This window comes from Rhyacophila brunnea, unplaced genomic scaffold (assembly GCF_057557595.1).
Source record: "Rhyacophila brunnea isolate RB1 unplaced genomic scaffold, BYU_Rbru_1.0 scaffold_16, whole genome shotgun sequence".
Taxonomy (NCBI): Eukaryota; Metazoa; Arthropoda; class Insecta; order Trichoptera; family Rhyacophilidae; genus Rhyacophila; species Rhyacophila brunnea.
In genome coordinates this window covers 2,161,358-2,178,311 of record NW_028232816.1, presented here as the reverse complement: position 1 = coordinate 2,178,311, position 16,954 = coordinate 2,161,358, and the positions used below count along the sequence as shown (strand labels likewise).

General features: G+C 35.2%; 1 protein-coding gene across 1 annotated transcript in view; it reads left to right on the top strand.

Moving 5' to 3' along the window:
- Window positions 1-434: 434 nt before the first annotated feature.
- Window positions 435-16,954, top strand: part of LOC147074168 (uncharacterized) — a 29,324-nt gene continuing 12,804 nt past the window's right edge. Inside the window, exons 1-3 of the mRNA XM_085943693.1 lie at window positions 435-675; window positions 7,585-7,693; window positions 16,193-16,345. Of these exons, the coding sequence (XP_085799819.1) occupies window positions 569-675; window positions 7,585-7,693; window positions 16,193-16,345 (369 nt within the window). The 5' untranslated portion in view covers window positions 435-568. The remainder of the gene's footprint in view (window positions 676-7,584; window positions 7,694-16,192; window positions 16,346-16,954) is intronic.

The following is a 16,954-nucleotide window of genomic DNA, read 5'->3' as shown; positions in this document are numbered from 1 at the left end:
CGAACGGCGTTCCAATAGTGTGTGTAATTTAATAAGATAATAATTAAGAGCTACTCAAAGAATCTAGTTTATCACAAGTTTTGTTTTTGTTTTGTTACCTACGCCATAAAGATATAATTTCTAACGCGCGTACCTACATAACTACACACACCGATTTTATATAGGTAGTAGGTATCTATAATAATTGATGTTGCATTTCGTTGATTTAAACATTTTTTAAATATTGATCTTCACATTCAAACTTATTGTAATACTGACAAAATGTCAGTAAATTCTAGTGTGTTGGAGAATTGTTATCTTTAATACAATTCTAGGTAGGTATTTAATTCGTTATCAAAATGAATAAGAAGAAAGCAATCTTTCCATAATAAATCGAATGTAATGACGTGACAATCAAAATTATGTTCTATCTCTTGTCTATGGTATTGTTTGTCTACTATCACGTCTGCCAAATTCTGGTCTGTCAGGATTCGTTACATTCCGCTCGTGAGACACGATAATCTCTAAAAAACAGCGATTTCAATTCGTAAGATGGACGTAAAACGTGAAGCAGGTGACTTTAAACCTGATGCAGATGAGCAACAGTGGTTCGATGTGTCCTTACAGGGAAATAACCCAGAGCCAAATACTTGCATCAAACAAGAGTATGCCGATGATCCCAGCCACGCTGCCGAGGTTAGTTTTTCAGAGCTTATTTATTATAAAAACATACCTGTTAAATTAGTGTTTGTTTTATTTCAATCGCTAATATTTGTGTGATTGATTAAATTGCGATCTCTCTCATGATAAACATTATCAATGCATTGGTGGGAAATATTGTAAATCGTATAAGAAACTGAAAAAATTTGATGTTCATAAATCGCCATCTTTATATTATTAAAGCCTGAGCATAACTTTTTGCACAAGCAACGAGTGGTCCACTGCCATACTATTTATTGATAACGTACATGCAAGTAGAGTTTGGTATACTTACTATAATGACTACAAGAGTATAAATAAGTTGTTAGTTATTGTCGTTTAGAATCGACTGTCGCATTGACAAACTTCCTAGTGTATTATGATATTATTATACACATAATAAGTTTACTCACTTTGATCGTCACTTCCAATTATTAATCACACATAACCACTAAATCAGTTGAACTCCAAGGTCTCCAAGGTACGTTAAAATAATCTGAAAGAAATCTGAAACTAAGAATACTCCGACAAGTGAACACGACAGGCGCGTCACTATGAGCACTCTATAGGTCATCCATAGACAACGGGAGGGGTGAAAAGTAGGACCAGTCGTGTAATGTATCGGCTTCCATCTTCAGTGGGTAATGGTTGGATACATAGCTCGAAGGAACAATCGTTGGACAAATTTACTGCCGTATTCATATACATCTGAACTGCGTTCAACGTAGTAAGCCGTTTATCGGCCGATTAAGGAAACTATAAAAAATGCATACGTCACGAGATGCGCACAGAAATGCGCACCAAACTTAAAATGGCGGCGATCTGCGCGAGCTGTCAGTGTCACTTTAATACACAATGACTTCATCACAACAAACGTTTAGTAGGAGGCTTGAAACCTTCGTAGGTTTTATAAATTATTGCGAAAATGTGTGTGAAACAGAAAGGAGGAGACGCTTGCGACTGCAAAAAAGATACATCAGAGATATGGACAACCCATACTCAAGGTATAGTGCGGTGGAATTTCGAAACAAGTTTCGATTTTCGAAAGATGTCGTTCGAAACGCGATATTCCCGATGGTGAGAAGTGACCTGCAAAAAGTTACACAGAAAGGCTTACCCATTGCACCAGAAGTGCAACTTCTTCTTACCCTCAGATATTACGCTACTGGAAGCATTCAGGTAAGCCACATTGGAAAATACTACATACCTACCTACTTTTATTTTATGAAAGAGTTCATTCTCATAAACATGATAATAGAGTTAAATGATATAGTACCTACCTAATACGATTTTATGTAAAAGGTTGATTGGGAACATTAGATCTTTTTTTTGATAAAAACACATATTGACACAACAATTTTAGTACCTGCCTACGTGTTCAGTAAACGGTGCCTGTTTTAATTTATCATCATCACTAATTCAAAATAAAATTCTACTTTTCAGTCTATATATGGGGATATCGGAAGGGTTCACCAGTCCACCATTTCCAGAACAATCCAGCGAGTGTCGGCATCTCTGGCTCAGCATTTCAACAGATACATCAAATTTGACATATCTGATGAAAATTGCAGGCGGTTTGAGTCGATGGGGAATTTTCCCGGAGTCTCTGGCTGTATTGATTGTAGTCACATAAAAATTAAGAACCCTGGCGGTGAACACGGAGAAGTGTTTCGAAACCGCAAAAGAGTTTTCTCTCTTAATGTCCAGGTAATCTTAATATTTACTAAATACTGTAAAAATTATATCTACTTAATTGAAACTAACCGCAGAATACTTAAGACGTGATACTGTATTGTAATGTGGTATATCGTGTAAAATCAATAAATCACTGAACAGATTATTATATACCTAAGAGCGAAACCACGGGCGCTGTGTCGCGAGACCACTGTATTTCGACTGCGAGTGGGAGTGAATACGCAACAGCGGTGCATTCTCACTTCCGCTCGCAGTCGGAATACAGCGGTCTCACGAAGGAGCACCCGTATGGCTTCGCTCTAACATATATAAGACCTTAATACACAATGCATTTCAAAATAATGATTTTCTGACCATTATATTAAATTATTAATGGTACGCTAAATATCCAATATATGATCTGCCATCCAAAGCATCATGTCGATTACCCATTCAAAATTATTAAACTGACCATGTTTTTTAGGTTGTCGGCGGTCCCAGGCTTGAAATATTGGACATCGTTGTTCGTTGGCCGGGTAGCTATCACGACAGTTACATTTTCGGTAATAGTAAAGTGAAACAGCGATTTCAAGAAGGACTTTTATCTGGTATCCTTCTAGGCGACTCCGGTTACCCTTGTTTACCATACTTGTTCACACCGCTAGCAAACCCTGTTTCGCGTGCTGACAGACGGTACAACAAGGCACAGATCACCACAAGAAATTCCGTAGAACGACTTTTTGGGGTCTGGAAGATGCGGTTTGCCTGCTTGGCTAAAGGCATCAGTACTAAACAGTCGACAACAATTACGATTATAATTGCCTGTGCTGTTCTGCACAATATTGACCCTGAATTCTTGGCAGATCAAGAAATTGTGCCAGAGGAACCAAGCCCTCCATATGCAGGAATTGACTCAATCGAGGGAATTGCTGCTCGTAGAGCTTTTATAGCCCGCCACTTCAGATAAGTTTTTGTTATAAAATTGTGCCAGTGTAATTGAATATTTACCGTCAACAATGTATCTTGCAAGTTTTTATTAGTGATTTTTATGAAAAGTATGCAAATGTAATTTAACAGTCAACTGTGTATCTTATAAGTTTTTGTTTTAAATGTTTATTATAATTGTACCTAGGCCAATGTAATTTAAAAGTTACCGCCCAACTGTGTATCTTATAACTTTTGCTTTAATGTGTTTTATAATAATACCTAGGCCAATGTAATTTCAAACTTACCGTCCAACTGTGTGTCTTATAAGTTTTTGTTTTAAATGTTTTTTTATAAAATGTACTAGTGTAATTAAATATTTGTCATTGTGTATCATGATTTTTTTTGTTATTAGTGCTTTTTTATAAAAAGTATGCCAATGCAACTGAATAGTTATGACCAGTGTATCACTCTTATCTTATATTAGTTTTTGTTTTAAATGTTTTTCTTATAAAATTGTGCCAAAAGAAACTGCGTAATGTTATATTATTCAAACCCATCCATCTCGTAAAACATTATTTATTTATTTAAAAGATAAACATACTGAGTACATAACAAATAATGAATAATTTTTTTTTTAAATGATTGAACATTTGATATTTTCAAATTCAAAGCGTTCCACGACATGACATAAAGTTTTAAATATAAATGCATGGTAATGTGAGTAAATAATACAATAAAATAAAAGCACACTGTACCACACAGTGAATTAATTTGATAGACCCTATCTTAAAAACATATAAAACAATGTCCACCTAAATCATTGAGGAAAGTTAGATCCAGAGCATAAACCAATGGGTTGGACAAATTGCTAAAAACTAATTCAAGAAACCAGCAAGATTTCTTTTATAATACTAAACGAGAAAAAAGGATCTTATTTTCTCATTAGTTTTTGTCTCTGGTTTCATACAAATAATGAAACTCTTTAATTAAGAAATAAGCACATATTCTTCTTCGGCCATATCCGCCCCTTAGTTGGAGCATATGGACAGCACGCGGCGCCTCCAAGAATCTCAGTCATGCATACCTTGCGTGTGCGCTGTGCTTCGACCATTATCCTCGTTATCTCATTCTGAAATAAAATAATATACATCATTATTTGTGAAAAACTCAAATACTCTCATAATGACTATCATTCATTCTAGTTATTGCTTGCTTCCATCATTTCATTGTTTGTGACACATTCACATTTTCTAACAATTTTTTTACAATAATTGTAAGTTTATCTTTGACTTAAAAAAATATATTTTTTTTAATGTTTTCAGATACATATTTATTAATTAATACAGTTGAAATTGTAAATTATCAAAAAAATGTCTCAAATTGCAAGCTTCGTATTTTTCCGCTAGGTGCCTCTGCTGGTCATCCCCATGAAATATGCCTGCATGTCAGGTTTAAAGAAAGTTTGAAAGATTTGAATTTAAAAAATTAATTAATACCTCCCGTTCAAGTGCTATCCTCGTTCAGTCGCGTCTACGCTGTGATTCGACCATCATCCTCGTTATCTCATTCTGAAATAAAATAATATACATCATTATTTGTGAAAACCTCATAATGACTCATTCAATTCTATTTATTGCTTGCTTCCATCATTTCATTGTTTGTGACAAATTCACATTTCCTAACATTTTTTTTACAGTAACAGTTGAAATTGTAAATTATCAAAAAAAAGTCTCAAATTGCAAGCTTCGTATTTTCCGCTAGGTGCCTCTGCTGGTTTAAAGAAAGGTTTAACGATTTGAATTTAAAAAATTAATTCATACCTCCCGTTCAAGTGCTATCCTCGCCCGTTCAATTTCTATCCTCGCCCGTTCAACTTCTATCTTCGCTACCTCCTTCTGAAATAAAATAATAGACGTCATTATCTGTGAACAATAATTTGAACTTATTTGAATTAAATAACCTTTGAATGCCAACATAGTGTACTCTCATAATGACTATCATACAATTATATTTATTGCTCGATTTATTATTTCATAACTTAATACAAGAAAATTTTGAAGACACCCCTTTTATGAAACATGTCTGAAGGGTTTAAAGAAAGTTTGAAAGGATCTCTAGATATAAATTTGATTGGTTGAGTAAACAAACCTATATAAATTGATACGGATTGAAATTTTAATTAAGTTTCGTTACCTCTAGCGCATGCTCTTCGTCCATATGCTGCAGTACCCGTGCATGCTGCGCTCTTATGCACCCCTCTCCTACGGCCGAAGCGCCCACCTGAAACAATAACATTTCTAATTACATTTTGTGCATTCAACTGCCTGTCATACTCGTTTACATTAATTATTTCACTGCTCAATAAAAACTTTCTAAAATAAAAGTGAGAACTCAAATAAATATATAAATTAATCATACCATCAAATCGCCACCCCGCCTTGTCTGGGTGTGAATAACAGATTGCCGAATTTGGACACTTTCCCTCTGCGATCGCGGTCTCGGAAACAATCGGCGAACAGGTGGTGGAGACACTAATGGGGCGGAGGTTAGAGGTGTTTGTATTCGTGTCGAAGAGCCATGTGGTAGCTCGCTCGGTGTGTGCTGTGATTGTAAATATGTCTGTGGTTGTGCTGGTTCGGAGGTGTTAAGGTGGGATGGCTGTAAAATTGATTGAGAGCCGTGTGGAAGGTCACTCAATGTGTGCAGTGATGATGTTGGTGTATATGTTTGTGTTGGTGACTCTGTATGTTGGTTTGTTTGGAGGGTGTGTCCGTGTGGTGAACATGTGTTTTCGAGTGATGTAGAATTTAATGCCTGTAAATGCATCCCATCAGAATCTCCATTATGCTGCCACTCTATTCGCAGATTGTCTGCTACAGCTGCGAACGCAGCCGGGTTGTTGGTTGGTCTGGAAGCCAAGGGTGGACCACCGCCAGTTCTCATGATGCTGGCCCTCTCTGCCGTGTCAGCTTTCCTGATATTTGACCTCATGGTATTCCACAATGTGTTTAACATAGCGGCAGTTCGCTAGAATAAAGCAGTTTTACCATAAATTATTAATTATATTGATGTGACATATGCGTATTATTCATGAAAATGAAAAGACTTACCTATGCCCGCTAACGCACACTGTCAGCGTGCCGCTGGTTGGTACCTAGTGCGTAAATGGACTTAAATGTTCCAATAAAATAACCTTCTATTGATATAATATCTCTAAACTGTAGTTCAATCTATATAATATAGTACATAATATCATTACTTACTGTTGTTCCTTGGCTTCGCCTATTGAATTCGACTGCTATCCTAGCCCACGCGGCGCGTTTTCGCGCGTTGCTAAACGCATTTGTTATACGCGAATTTATTACCAATGTTTCCCTATCGGCACAGCTAACTAATAATTCCTTTTCCTCTTGCGTGAAGTTAACTGCCCGTCGTCGTTGTGCCACAATAGGATTCATGATGATGATATGATATGATAAATGAAAATGATTGTAAAATTGATCGAGATCGTTGGTTCAACGGAGGTGTTTCTGATGTTTGTAAATATTGAAAATGATCCGTGAAGCTGTATTGCCATATTATGGAAATATTTACTGGGTATACTTTGATCATTTCGTGCATTATAATGTATGAAATAAATATGATTTTATAAAAAATAAATTATTTAAAGGTCATGATAATTATTTATTTATAATTATTAAATTTATATGGTACCGTTTGCACATTTTTACACCGATTCACAATTTCAAAATTTTAAATTAATTTTCGGGAAATTTAAATTTAAAATTAGGTAACATTATCCATGGCATGACGCGTATTACGTCGGCGACGTGACGTCACTATCCGTCAGATACATTTAGGTTTATGCATGCAAATTTGCAGTAAATAGCTTGAACGCAGTTTGCTGTTATACGCATCCAGTGGTATCTAAGAAGAACAAAACGTCCGCAAGAGGCCGCTGGATCGATATTGGCTTCAAAGTTTGAACTTCAAGGTTATAATGTTTCAATATTTCATGTTTTATGATGTTTTTTATTATAGTAGAATGTTAGGTGAGTACACGTTTGTTTACTGAAAGCCAGGCGTGAACAGCAGCAATTTTCATAACAAATTTTGGCAAGAATCCACGAATTCAAGAATGTTAACCTAACCTAACCGACACCCGACAGTATATTTCAGCTTCCACTAAACAGACAAGAACCGATTATTAACACGGGGTGTCAAATACTCTAAACCAAATAAATCAATATTATTCAGAACCTTTCAACACTCCTGCCCACTAAAACATCTGATATTAATTTTCAGGGAGTTGATTTTAAAGAGGTGTATGTATGTTGAAGACACAATACGCCAAAGCATTCATGAGGACCCTCAACCCGGTTGCTCATATTCGGAATGGAAACCAGTAAATCAGGTAGATACACAATATTCTATGATACTTGAACAATGAATGCATGTACGTACTGAGATGAAGGGGTTTATTTCGGTTGGTTTAGACCAGGGGTTGTCAACCTTTTTATACCTACCGCCCACTTTTGTTTCTCTTTTAGTGGTAAAATTTTCTAACCGCCCACCGGTTCCACAGTAATGGTGATTTATAAAGTAGGAAGGAGTACCTTTCTTCTTCTTCTTCTTCTTCTTCTTCCACCCTGTCACGTCCCAACATTGGGGCATGGGGTAAGCATAAGTTGGCACCACTTCCCTCGGTCCTTCGCCAACTCTTGCGCCTCCCGCCATGTCAGATCTGCAGCACGTAGGTCGCTCTTAAGCACCGATGTAGGTTGAGGGAGGGCCGGCCACGGCGACGAAACCCTTGAGGCTGTGCCGCAAGGGTACGAAGTGTCGCAGAGTACCTTTACTTTATAAAATTCAGAAAGCAGAGTTACAGCAAGTTAAAGCATATAATAATAATTACTTACCAAATACTTTATATCAGACTTTCGCTAAGTTTGGCTAAATAAATCTTTATAAAACAACTTACTGCAGTTAAATTTATCTTTTTATTTATAGTTTGCATACATATAGCGCCATTTAGTTTCACCTACGTAACGTGAACTAAACTTATGCGAGGGTGATACAAATAGCATATTTTCTGAAATTTAAATTGTCACAGGAAATATGAGGAAAACATAATGAAAATGTTTTAAAACCCCTAGCGCCCACCATTAAAGCTGGAACGCCCATTAGTGGGCGGTAGGGATCAGGTTGACTAACCCTGGTTTAGACTTTAATTATTACCATGGATTCAGGGTAAGCGAATGGTAGGTAAGTATAGTTTTCGTTTCACACGTGATATGAACAAAAACATATGTGCAAGTTTATGTGATAATTGGATTCTTTGCGTGTTTTATTTAGACATGAATTTTATGTCAGTAATATCCGACCCAAAGAGGTTGGACAGTCTTTAATATACGACCATTTATTTCCGATACAACATAATATAGGTATACGGCGAACTGCATACAAACATATAAGTTTCCGGACACGGTTTGTCATTCATACAAAAATTGGGAAACAAAAATTTGATGGAATCATTAATTATTATGAATCGGGCAATAGTGGAATGATTTGTTTTTCGCTGCCCTTTACAGGCAAAATATGGAGTAGAGGATTCAGTTGTTAACTTTCCAATTATTAAATTTGCTTTGTATCACTCATATGAATTTATAGTTTCATCAGTCGATATCCAGACAAAATTATTTAAAATATCTTACCGTATTTCTGCTAAAACGTATTCACGATTAACTACGGATTTTTACGGATCATTGATACATCTATGGGGTTGAGGATACGGATATGGGTAGGTGAGGTTATAATGATACAATGCGTCTGACAATGTAATTTAACCAGTTTTTTCTCCCACATAAAAAAATATCAATATGATATTACAAGGTTACAATTGAATACTATCTGATTCAAATTTCGCAGATAAGAAAATTATGAATGATTATAGGAAGAATTAAGCCGAGTTGAAGAGTTCTACAGCGATCTCTACAGTGATGACACTGACAATACGACTATAGACTTAGATCTTCAGAGAAATGGAAATTCGGAAGACTATACTTCCGAAATTACATCCTGGGAAGTAACCCATGCTTTAAATTACATGAAAAGTGGCAAAGCCGTAGAAGGTTTGAAAATAAGTCGGCTAGTAGGAAAGTATGTTTGAAAATAAAATTAACAAAGACGAAAGTCATGTTCAACTGCTTTGCGGGCCAAAAATAGATCCTCGTCAATGGCACTCAGCTCGAACAGGTGAAAAGCTACATCTATCTGGGACAACAAACGTCTATAGATGGATGTATATTTGATGAAATTGTTCGCAGGGAAAAGCTAGGCTGGAGTGCCTTTGGCCGCCTGAATAATGTCTCAAAGGTGATCTTCCACTGTGCCTAAAGCGCTAAGTGTTCAACGAGCGTGTGCTTCCCGTGATCACATATGCGTGTGAAACATGGACCCTAAGTAAGAGAGAGATCCAGAAACTTAGAGTAGTGACACGGCCCCAAAATGTAGGCCCTCAGCCGGCATTTTTCCTTAATAAATTAGTGACGTCACAACTTTTCGATCCGACCGTGAATGTCGATTTTACTTGGAAATACGTGCCCAATCTCTAAACAAAGCTATAGTTATTGTGTATTGAGTCCCGTAGTACAGTCTGAGTGACTTATAGCCCCTCAGAATGAACTACGGATGAATTTTCTTTCAAGGGGACCAAACGGTCTTATAAATGTAAGTAATTGAAATGTATAGGATTAAGGTTAAAAATAGATAATAAATTGTAAACGACTTATGGGATATCATTTGCTAAACATTGTAAATAAATGTCCATTTGTATTTAATCTGATTTTGAATTATATAAAAATAAATTTAATTTTTTTCAAATTTGGCCTCGATCTATTTGCCGACACCAAAGTCGAATACCTTAAATAAATAAATTATGATATCAAATATTGTCGTAATTAAAATCTAATGATTACGTTTTGTAAGTACTGATTACACACACTTAATTTAAATAATAAATTAATATTTCGAATTGTAATAAAAAGGGTACCAATTTAAGTACCTACTTTTGTAAAAGTTAAATGAAGGAATTTCGAAAATGAAAATTCTGATAATGTAAGTCTAAGGACTCGGTTGCTCTCTTAATTTACGAATAAAAATTATTCTTTAGATCTGTCAATTAACCTCGACAGATCAATATTAAATTACCCGAAATAGGTAATTTTCAAACTCAATAAATGAAGACTTGTCATAGAAATTTTGATTGAAACTAATGTTATACCTTTAAGTTGAAGTGTTCTATAAATATAATTGAATAAATTTTAATCGCAACCCTTTCCGGCTATCCGTAATTAGCCCGCAAAAGTTCTGCATAAAAGAAACGGAACAACTGCGATTTCTGCCAGTCTTATTATATCCACGCTCTTGGACGGTGATTTTAATGACTCCCGCCTCTGTTGCGTATTATTTTTAGCGAAAATATTTTCATTTTTCCTTTCCGTTAGCTCGATAAACGAACTAACAGATATTTGGACAATTTGTGTCAAAAGCACTATAAGGACTTTCACGATTGTTATCAAACTTGTACCGCCTATAGGTATTAATTAATTATATATTTTTATTCTATTGAATGATCATAATTTTCCGGAAAAGCCGGGAAATAAACGGCTTTTCTATGATTGGTCCGAAACTTTGGCCATTAGCTCTGTGGAGGAGATAGAACGATCTCCTATTGGTTCATATTTCGAATGACGTCAAAATCTCGGGTTTTTCCCGCTGTGGGTCTATATAACGTCCTGCATTTCATGTACCGTCAGTCGTCGATTTTCTCATATCACCGTGAGGTCGTGCCTGAGGGCGCACCAAATTCACATAGTTTTAATTATTTTCGCGAAGTAATTCGTTCACGAAGATTACCCCGACGCGTCACGAGTTGAAACGTCATCGTAGACGACACGCGGTTCGGGCTGTCAGATGATATAGTAAACATATCGTCATAGTACGCGTCATCCATTCGCGATCTATTATATATATATATATATAAGGAGCATAGCTTCTTAAAGTTTACGGTCGACGACTCATAGTTATAAGCGTGTAATCGTACATTAATTAAACATAAAATAATTATAATTGATTAACTTTATTTATTAATTAATTTAAATAAGATTTATAAAATAATTATGCAATTATTCGAAATTAAACTAAAGTGTATAATTGTCGATTATAATTAATTAAAAAGAAATTAAATTTGTTGAATTACCAAAAGGAGTTTTCATTTTTATTTTGAAAAACAACCAACGAAACATTTTATGAAAAACATCTAATACTAAGGGAAGTGACAGATAGTCAGCTGTCTTTGACGTTTACGTAAATATTTACGAAAATAAGTTCGATCTGAAAGACAATCAGACAATTAATGATCTAGGTGCTAACCTATCGCTAGGTAGTGGTCCTAAATAATATAAAGTTAAATAATAATGATCAAGTGTATTCCAAAAGTGTCAATCAAGAACTTTAATTGATCACCCTCTCCCCGAATAGTATCGAGCTAGCCAAACAAAGCTTCTTAATCGGTCCGAGGGCAGGACCGGTTGTAGATAAAGTACCTTTGAAACTATTCCAGGACCGGGGTGAACGTCAGTAGCACAACGTGGTATGAAGAGGTGCATGCTGGGCATAACGCGAAAGGACAAATAGAGGAATGAGTGGATAAGGAAGAAGACAAGGGTTTTTGATGTAATAGAGTTTACTAAAAGCCTTAAATGGAGATGGTATCCAAGAAGTACAAAACGTCCGCAAGGTAGACCTAGAGGCCGCTGGATCGATGAAATGATAAAGTTCTGCGGAAATACGTGGCAGCGTAATGCACAGAACCAAGAAAAGTTAAAACAGCTTGAAGAGGCCTTCATCCAGCAGTGGATAGATTCAGGCTGATGATGATGATGATAGGAAGAATGAATAATGCTGATATGAATTCTACGAATTACGCAACGTGTGACGTCAACGTTACTGTAAAGGAATGTTTGTAAGAAGTGGGATTTGAGTGTGTCCCGTCAGAGTACGCGGTATTTGTATTTATTGACTTAAAAACTGCATTGTGTGTTTTTGCTTGTTATTATTTTGCAATAACAATGAAATGCATGTTTGATTCTTAGCGCGAAATATATTATGGTGCATGTCGCGGACTATCGCGTGACGTCATACTTAGCTGTCGCTACGGGAAAAAAGTGTGCAATGTTGTATTTCTAGGTGCTTAAAATGTTATCAGACTGATGGCCTCGTCCCGTAGCACATTTTGAACCGTTAAACGAACATTGTCAGTTGGCAAAATCTGCCGAAATCACCAAAACAACAATGAGGTCACCTCTCGCTGAAACGCACTGTATCGATACCTGCATGACATTTTGAACGTTTCTATAATTTTCTAAATGTCTACACTTTTTCGAATTATCTCAAAATCACGTTTTTTGTTTGTAATGATTGGCACTATGTATTTTATATAAGAATATTGTCGATTATCTATGGTCTGCAGGTTGGGTTATGTTCAAGATATTATATATGGTTATAATATTGCAAGTAATTTTGACGTATGCACACGCAGAAACTGTTAAAATTAATTGAAATTAGCATGAATAATTAATAATAATTCAAAATACAAGTTTACAAGTCGAGAGCACAAAATCAAGCTCTATAATTCCCCGGTATCCGTGTATCAAATTCAGTAGTCCACCGTGTAGTATAGATAACGTGACCATACGTCCCGTTTTAAATGGGACCGTCGCGTTTTTTAGGTAGCTTATCCCGTTGTCCCAAACACATTTTTGGGACGCCGAAATGTCCCACTTTTAGAAAGAGAGCAAACCCACGGTAAAAAAATCAAAAAAGCGTGAAAATCTAAAAAAAATCGATAGAAAAGCACCAGTAGAAAGGGTATTTTCTCTTATTAAAAAAAAACACAGTTGCGAGTCACAGTTCTTAAAGTAAGTTATGATAACCCTGCCAAGAATTTCATTTATACCCCTGGATACCGACGCGAAGCCACCTCAAACAATGTACTGCGCACGTGAGACTTGAAAAATAATTTGTATGAAGCGGCGGTATTTAATTAAATTAGTTAAGGAATTTTCCGAATTTAATTAAACAAAATAATAGGCGATGTAACAGCTGTAATTTTTATAATCTTTAAGGTTTAAATTCTGCGACGAAAATGAATTAGTTTGTTAAGAGCGGACATGCTCAGCGTAGGTCAAAATGCAGCTTTTATTGTATTTTCAAAGCATGATTCTGAACATTCCTTAAACGTTGTAGATAAACTATTTATATAATTTTGAAGCCTTATTATCCTTTATATTTATTTTAAACATTTGATGACTGCATAAAGTATTTTTATTACATAAAATAGTATTCTTTTGAACCTCTCGCTCTAATGTTCTAGAATATAGTCATATTTCAGTACATCCGTGTGCAGTGGTGTTAAGATTTTTTACATTTATTAATTTTTAAACCCATTTATAAAACCATGAGTATAATTTATGTCGACATTATTATAGTGAAATATTTACGATAAAAAATTCTATTGATAATCTCTGTGATCCCAAATTTGACAAGAATTAGGCCTTTTATTTTTCAAAAAATGGGCAAGATTAACACATTTGAAGATAATTCTAAAGATACTAATTATAAGCTATGATTTTGAAAGGTGGTGATCATTCTAAGTAACAGCATGACTGTGACGTGACATGCATCTCAATTTGACCACAACTTTAGTTGCTTAGTCAGGTGTGTTACGTGACTATTGATATATTTTGTTTCGTAAATTCTAAATAAATATTAATATTACTTTTGCTAAATCAGCTTCCTTTTGAAATTTAATTGGCCTACATAAATTGCTTGTTTCACCATAATTATTGTTTTCTTGATTTTGAACAATATGATAATATATAGTTATATAAGGTTCGTTTCTTTCAACCTGAACGAAACAAATCAAATTGAACCATAGACAATATACATACAAATTGTATGAGTAGAAAGTTGACCGGAAATGGTTTGAGATTTGACGTTTGGTTCAGTGTATAATTGAAAATCAAACCGTTCTCGGACCATCAGAAATGGTTTGACATGAAACGTCAAACCGATTCAGACGATCCATAGACTAATGGCAATCCGTCAAAGTGTTGATAAGCATTATTCGGCATTTATATATCGTGAGGTGTTCATATTAATATGTTAGACATTTACACCATAGAAGTTTACTTGAATTATGTATATTATAGATTAATAATCAATACCTAATATTATTCATAAGTAACCATACGCGAACAAGAAGCCGCTTTTGGTCTTATTATCTCAAAATCTAATAAGTAATATGTTCGATTGTCGTCTAAGTCACAAAATCATACTGTCGACATGAACAAGTGGTCAATTATAAAAAGCTCTTAACAAAAGTAGTTTTTAAAAACTTGTCATACCTAAAAATCTTCTAAATTAACTAAATGGCTACCTATTCACGAAGCATTCTTTGTATTTTGTACATTTGAAATGAACGAATACGAATTTGTATAATTGTAGACAACGATAGGAGGTTAGAATTTCATAACAAGTTGACGTTTCAATAAATATGTTTCTGTTTTAGAGACTAATATGTTATGAATTAATTTTAAGTACTGGCAACACTAATTAGTCGTCAGAAAAGCGTTTCCGTGGACATTTACCAAACGGTCCCAAACCAAACGGTTCCATTTCGTTTGTTTGATTCAGGTTGAATGATACAGACTTATTGTAATGGTTTTGTGCCAAGCCATATTATCCAAAATCTACTCATACGCATTGGGAATTTCGTAAACTTAGTTAGTAGGTAGCTAATGTTATCATTATTTTGTTCTAAAAGATTTCTATAAGTCTGACTAGAAAAATATATAAATAGTAAAATGGATTTTTTGTTAGTTTTCGATTTTTCTAACTATTTTCAACAATGTCTCACGATAAATTTATATGTAGGTAATTGTAGCATGTCAAGCATATTATGATCTAGGAGTGTGCCATATGTCTGTTGAAAGGTTGGAGATTCACAAGTCGGTCCTACCGTCGCTTACACCGGTCGGCCTTTGTGATTTGCTATCTACGAGGGAGAATATCTTTTGTCATTGCGGATTGACTGTAATAAGAATCATGCACAGTGTACGTTGTGTACCGAGGTCTTTGTAAGTTGCTCCTTGGACATTCACTACAACATTGAAGGTCTTTACACCATGGTATACGTCTGCAGAACGGGTATGGAGACTTGTGTTGCTGAAAAAAAGCAAGTGTGCGCTAGTAAAATCTTACCTGGGACTTTAGGATTAAATTGGTTCCCTATAGTTACTTAAGAGCGTACTTCATTGAAACGGCAAATAATTTTCAACAGTAGGTGCAACAAAATTTCTCACTAGTCGCCAATCGGAGACTGCACGTCGATTTGTTTTGTTATGGCGTCGGATACAAATATTCTTAAATCATGTAAAGATGACTAAAAAACTTATGTATGTACTTAAAAACTTACATATGTACTTAAAAAAGAAAACATGTCAATGAATATACTATTATTATTAGTAGTGTAACAATAAACATAACATTAAATGGACGCATGTTGGATTTTTATGACAAATTATATTTCGTTCGGCACGCGTCTTTTGCACAATCCGCGCATCGCCTATCCACGATCATTTTAGACCATGCCTCAGCTGAAGTATAGCCTTAACAAGTACGTAGTGGAGCCTACAATACAACATCATATGGCATACATGCTGCAGAACCTAATAATCTACGTCGTGGTCGGAATTCCCCCACCGAATTCGTTTCAGGCACACTATAATAATATAGTCATAATAGGACATTGATATGCTTTTTTATGTCTGTTATCAACGTATTTTTTTAGATCCCTTCAATCTACCCTACCAGTGTAAAATTGGAGACTGATTTCGAGCGGGATGAGTTAGAGAATGAGATGGTTCAAGAGGGTGTAGGGCGAAGCAATTATGATAACCCTCAACCCGGCTGCTATTATTCCGAATGCAACCCTGTAAATCAGGTATTTATTTATTTATGTATTTAATAATAGAAAACATTGTGGAGATAACAAATCTAAATTAAAGACGTTCACAACATGACATTTACATTTTAACAAATATTACTCTCTCAAAAAAAAAAAGAAAATATACTATATAATAATAATAATAATAAACATAAGTACAATTTTATACAGAAAAATACAATTTCAAAAACAAAATACATAGCATGTCACCGAAAATGTCTACGTCTCTGTGGAGCGCATTGACTAATCTTGCACCCCTTGCTAATGGTGCCAGATAGGCTTGATATGAGGAAACGAAAAAAAAACGTAGATAATAATTTATTTATTTCAAATCTATATTCGATTAATATAATGTTGATGCACCAAACATGACGTCGTTATATAAAACTTCTGATCCTTATGGTCAGTTTCTAAATTGGAATGTAGTGTACTATTGCCCACTGAATAAGAAAGCCGATACATTACACGACTGGTCCTACTTTTTGCACCTCCCGTTGTCTGGATGACCTGTCATTGCCTATAGAGTGCTCATACTGACGCTTCTGTCGTGCTCACTTGTTGGAGTATTCTTTCACTATTCCTACACTTTTAATAATAATATATGGA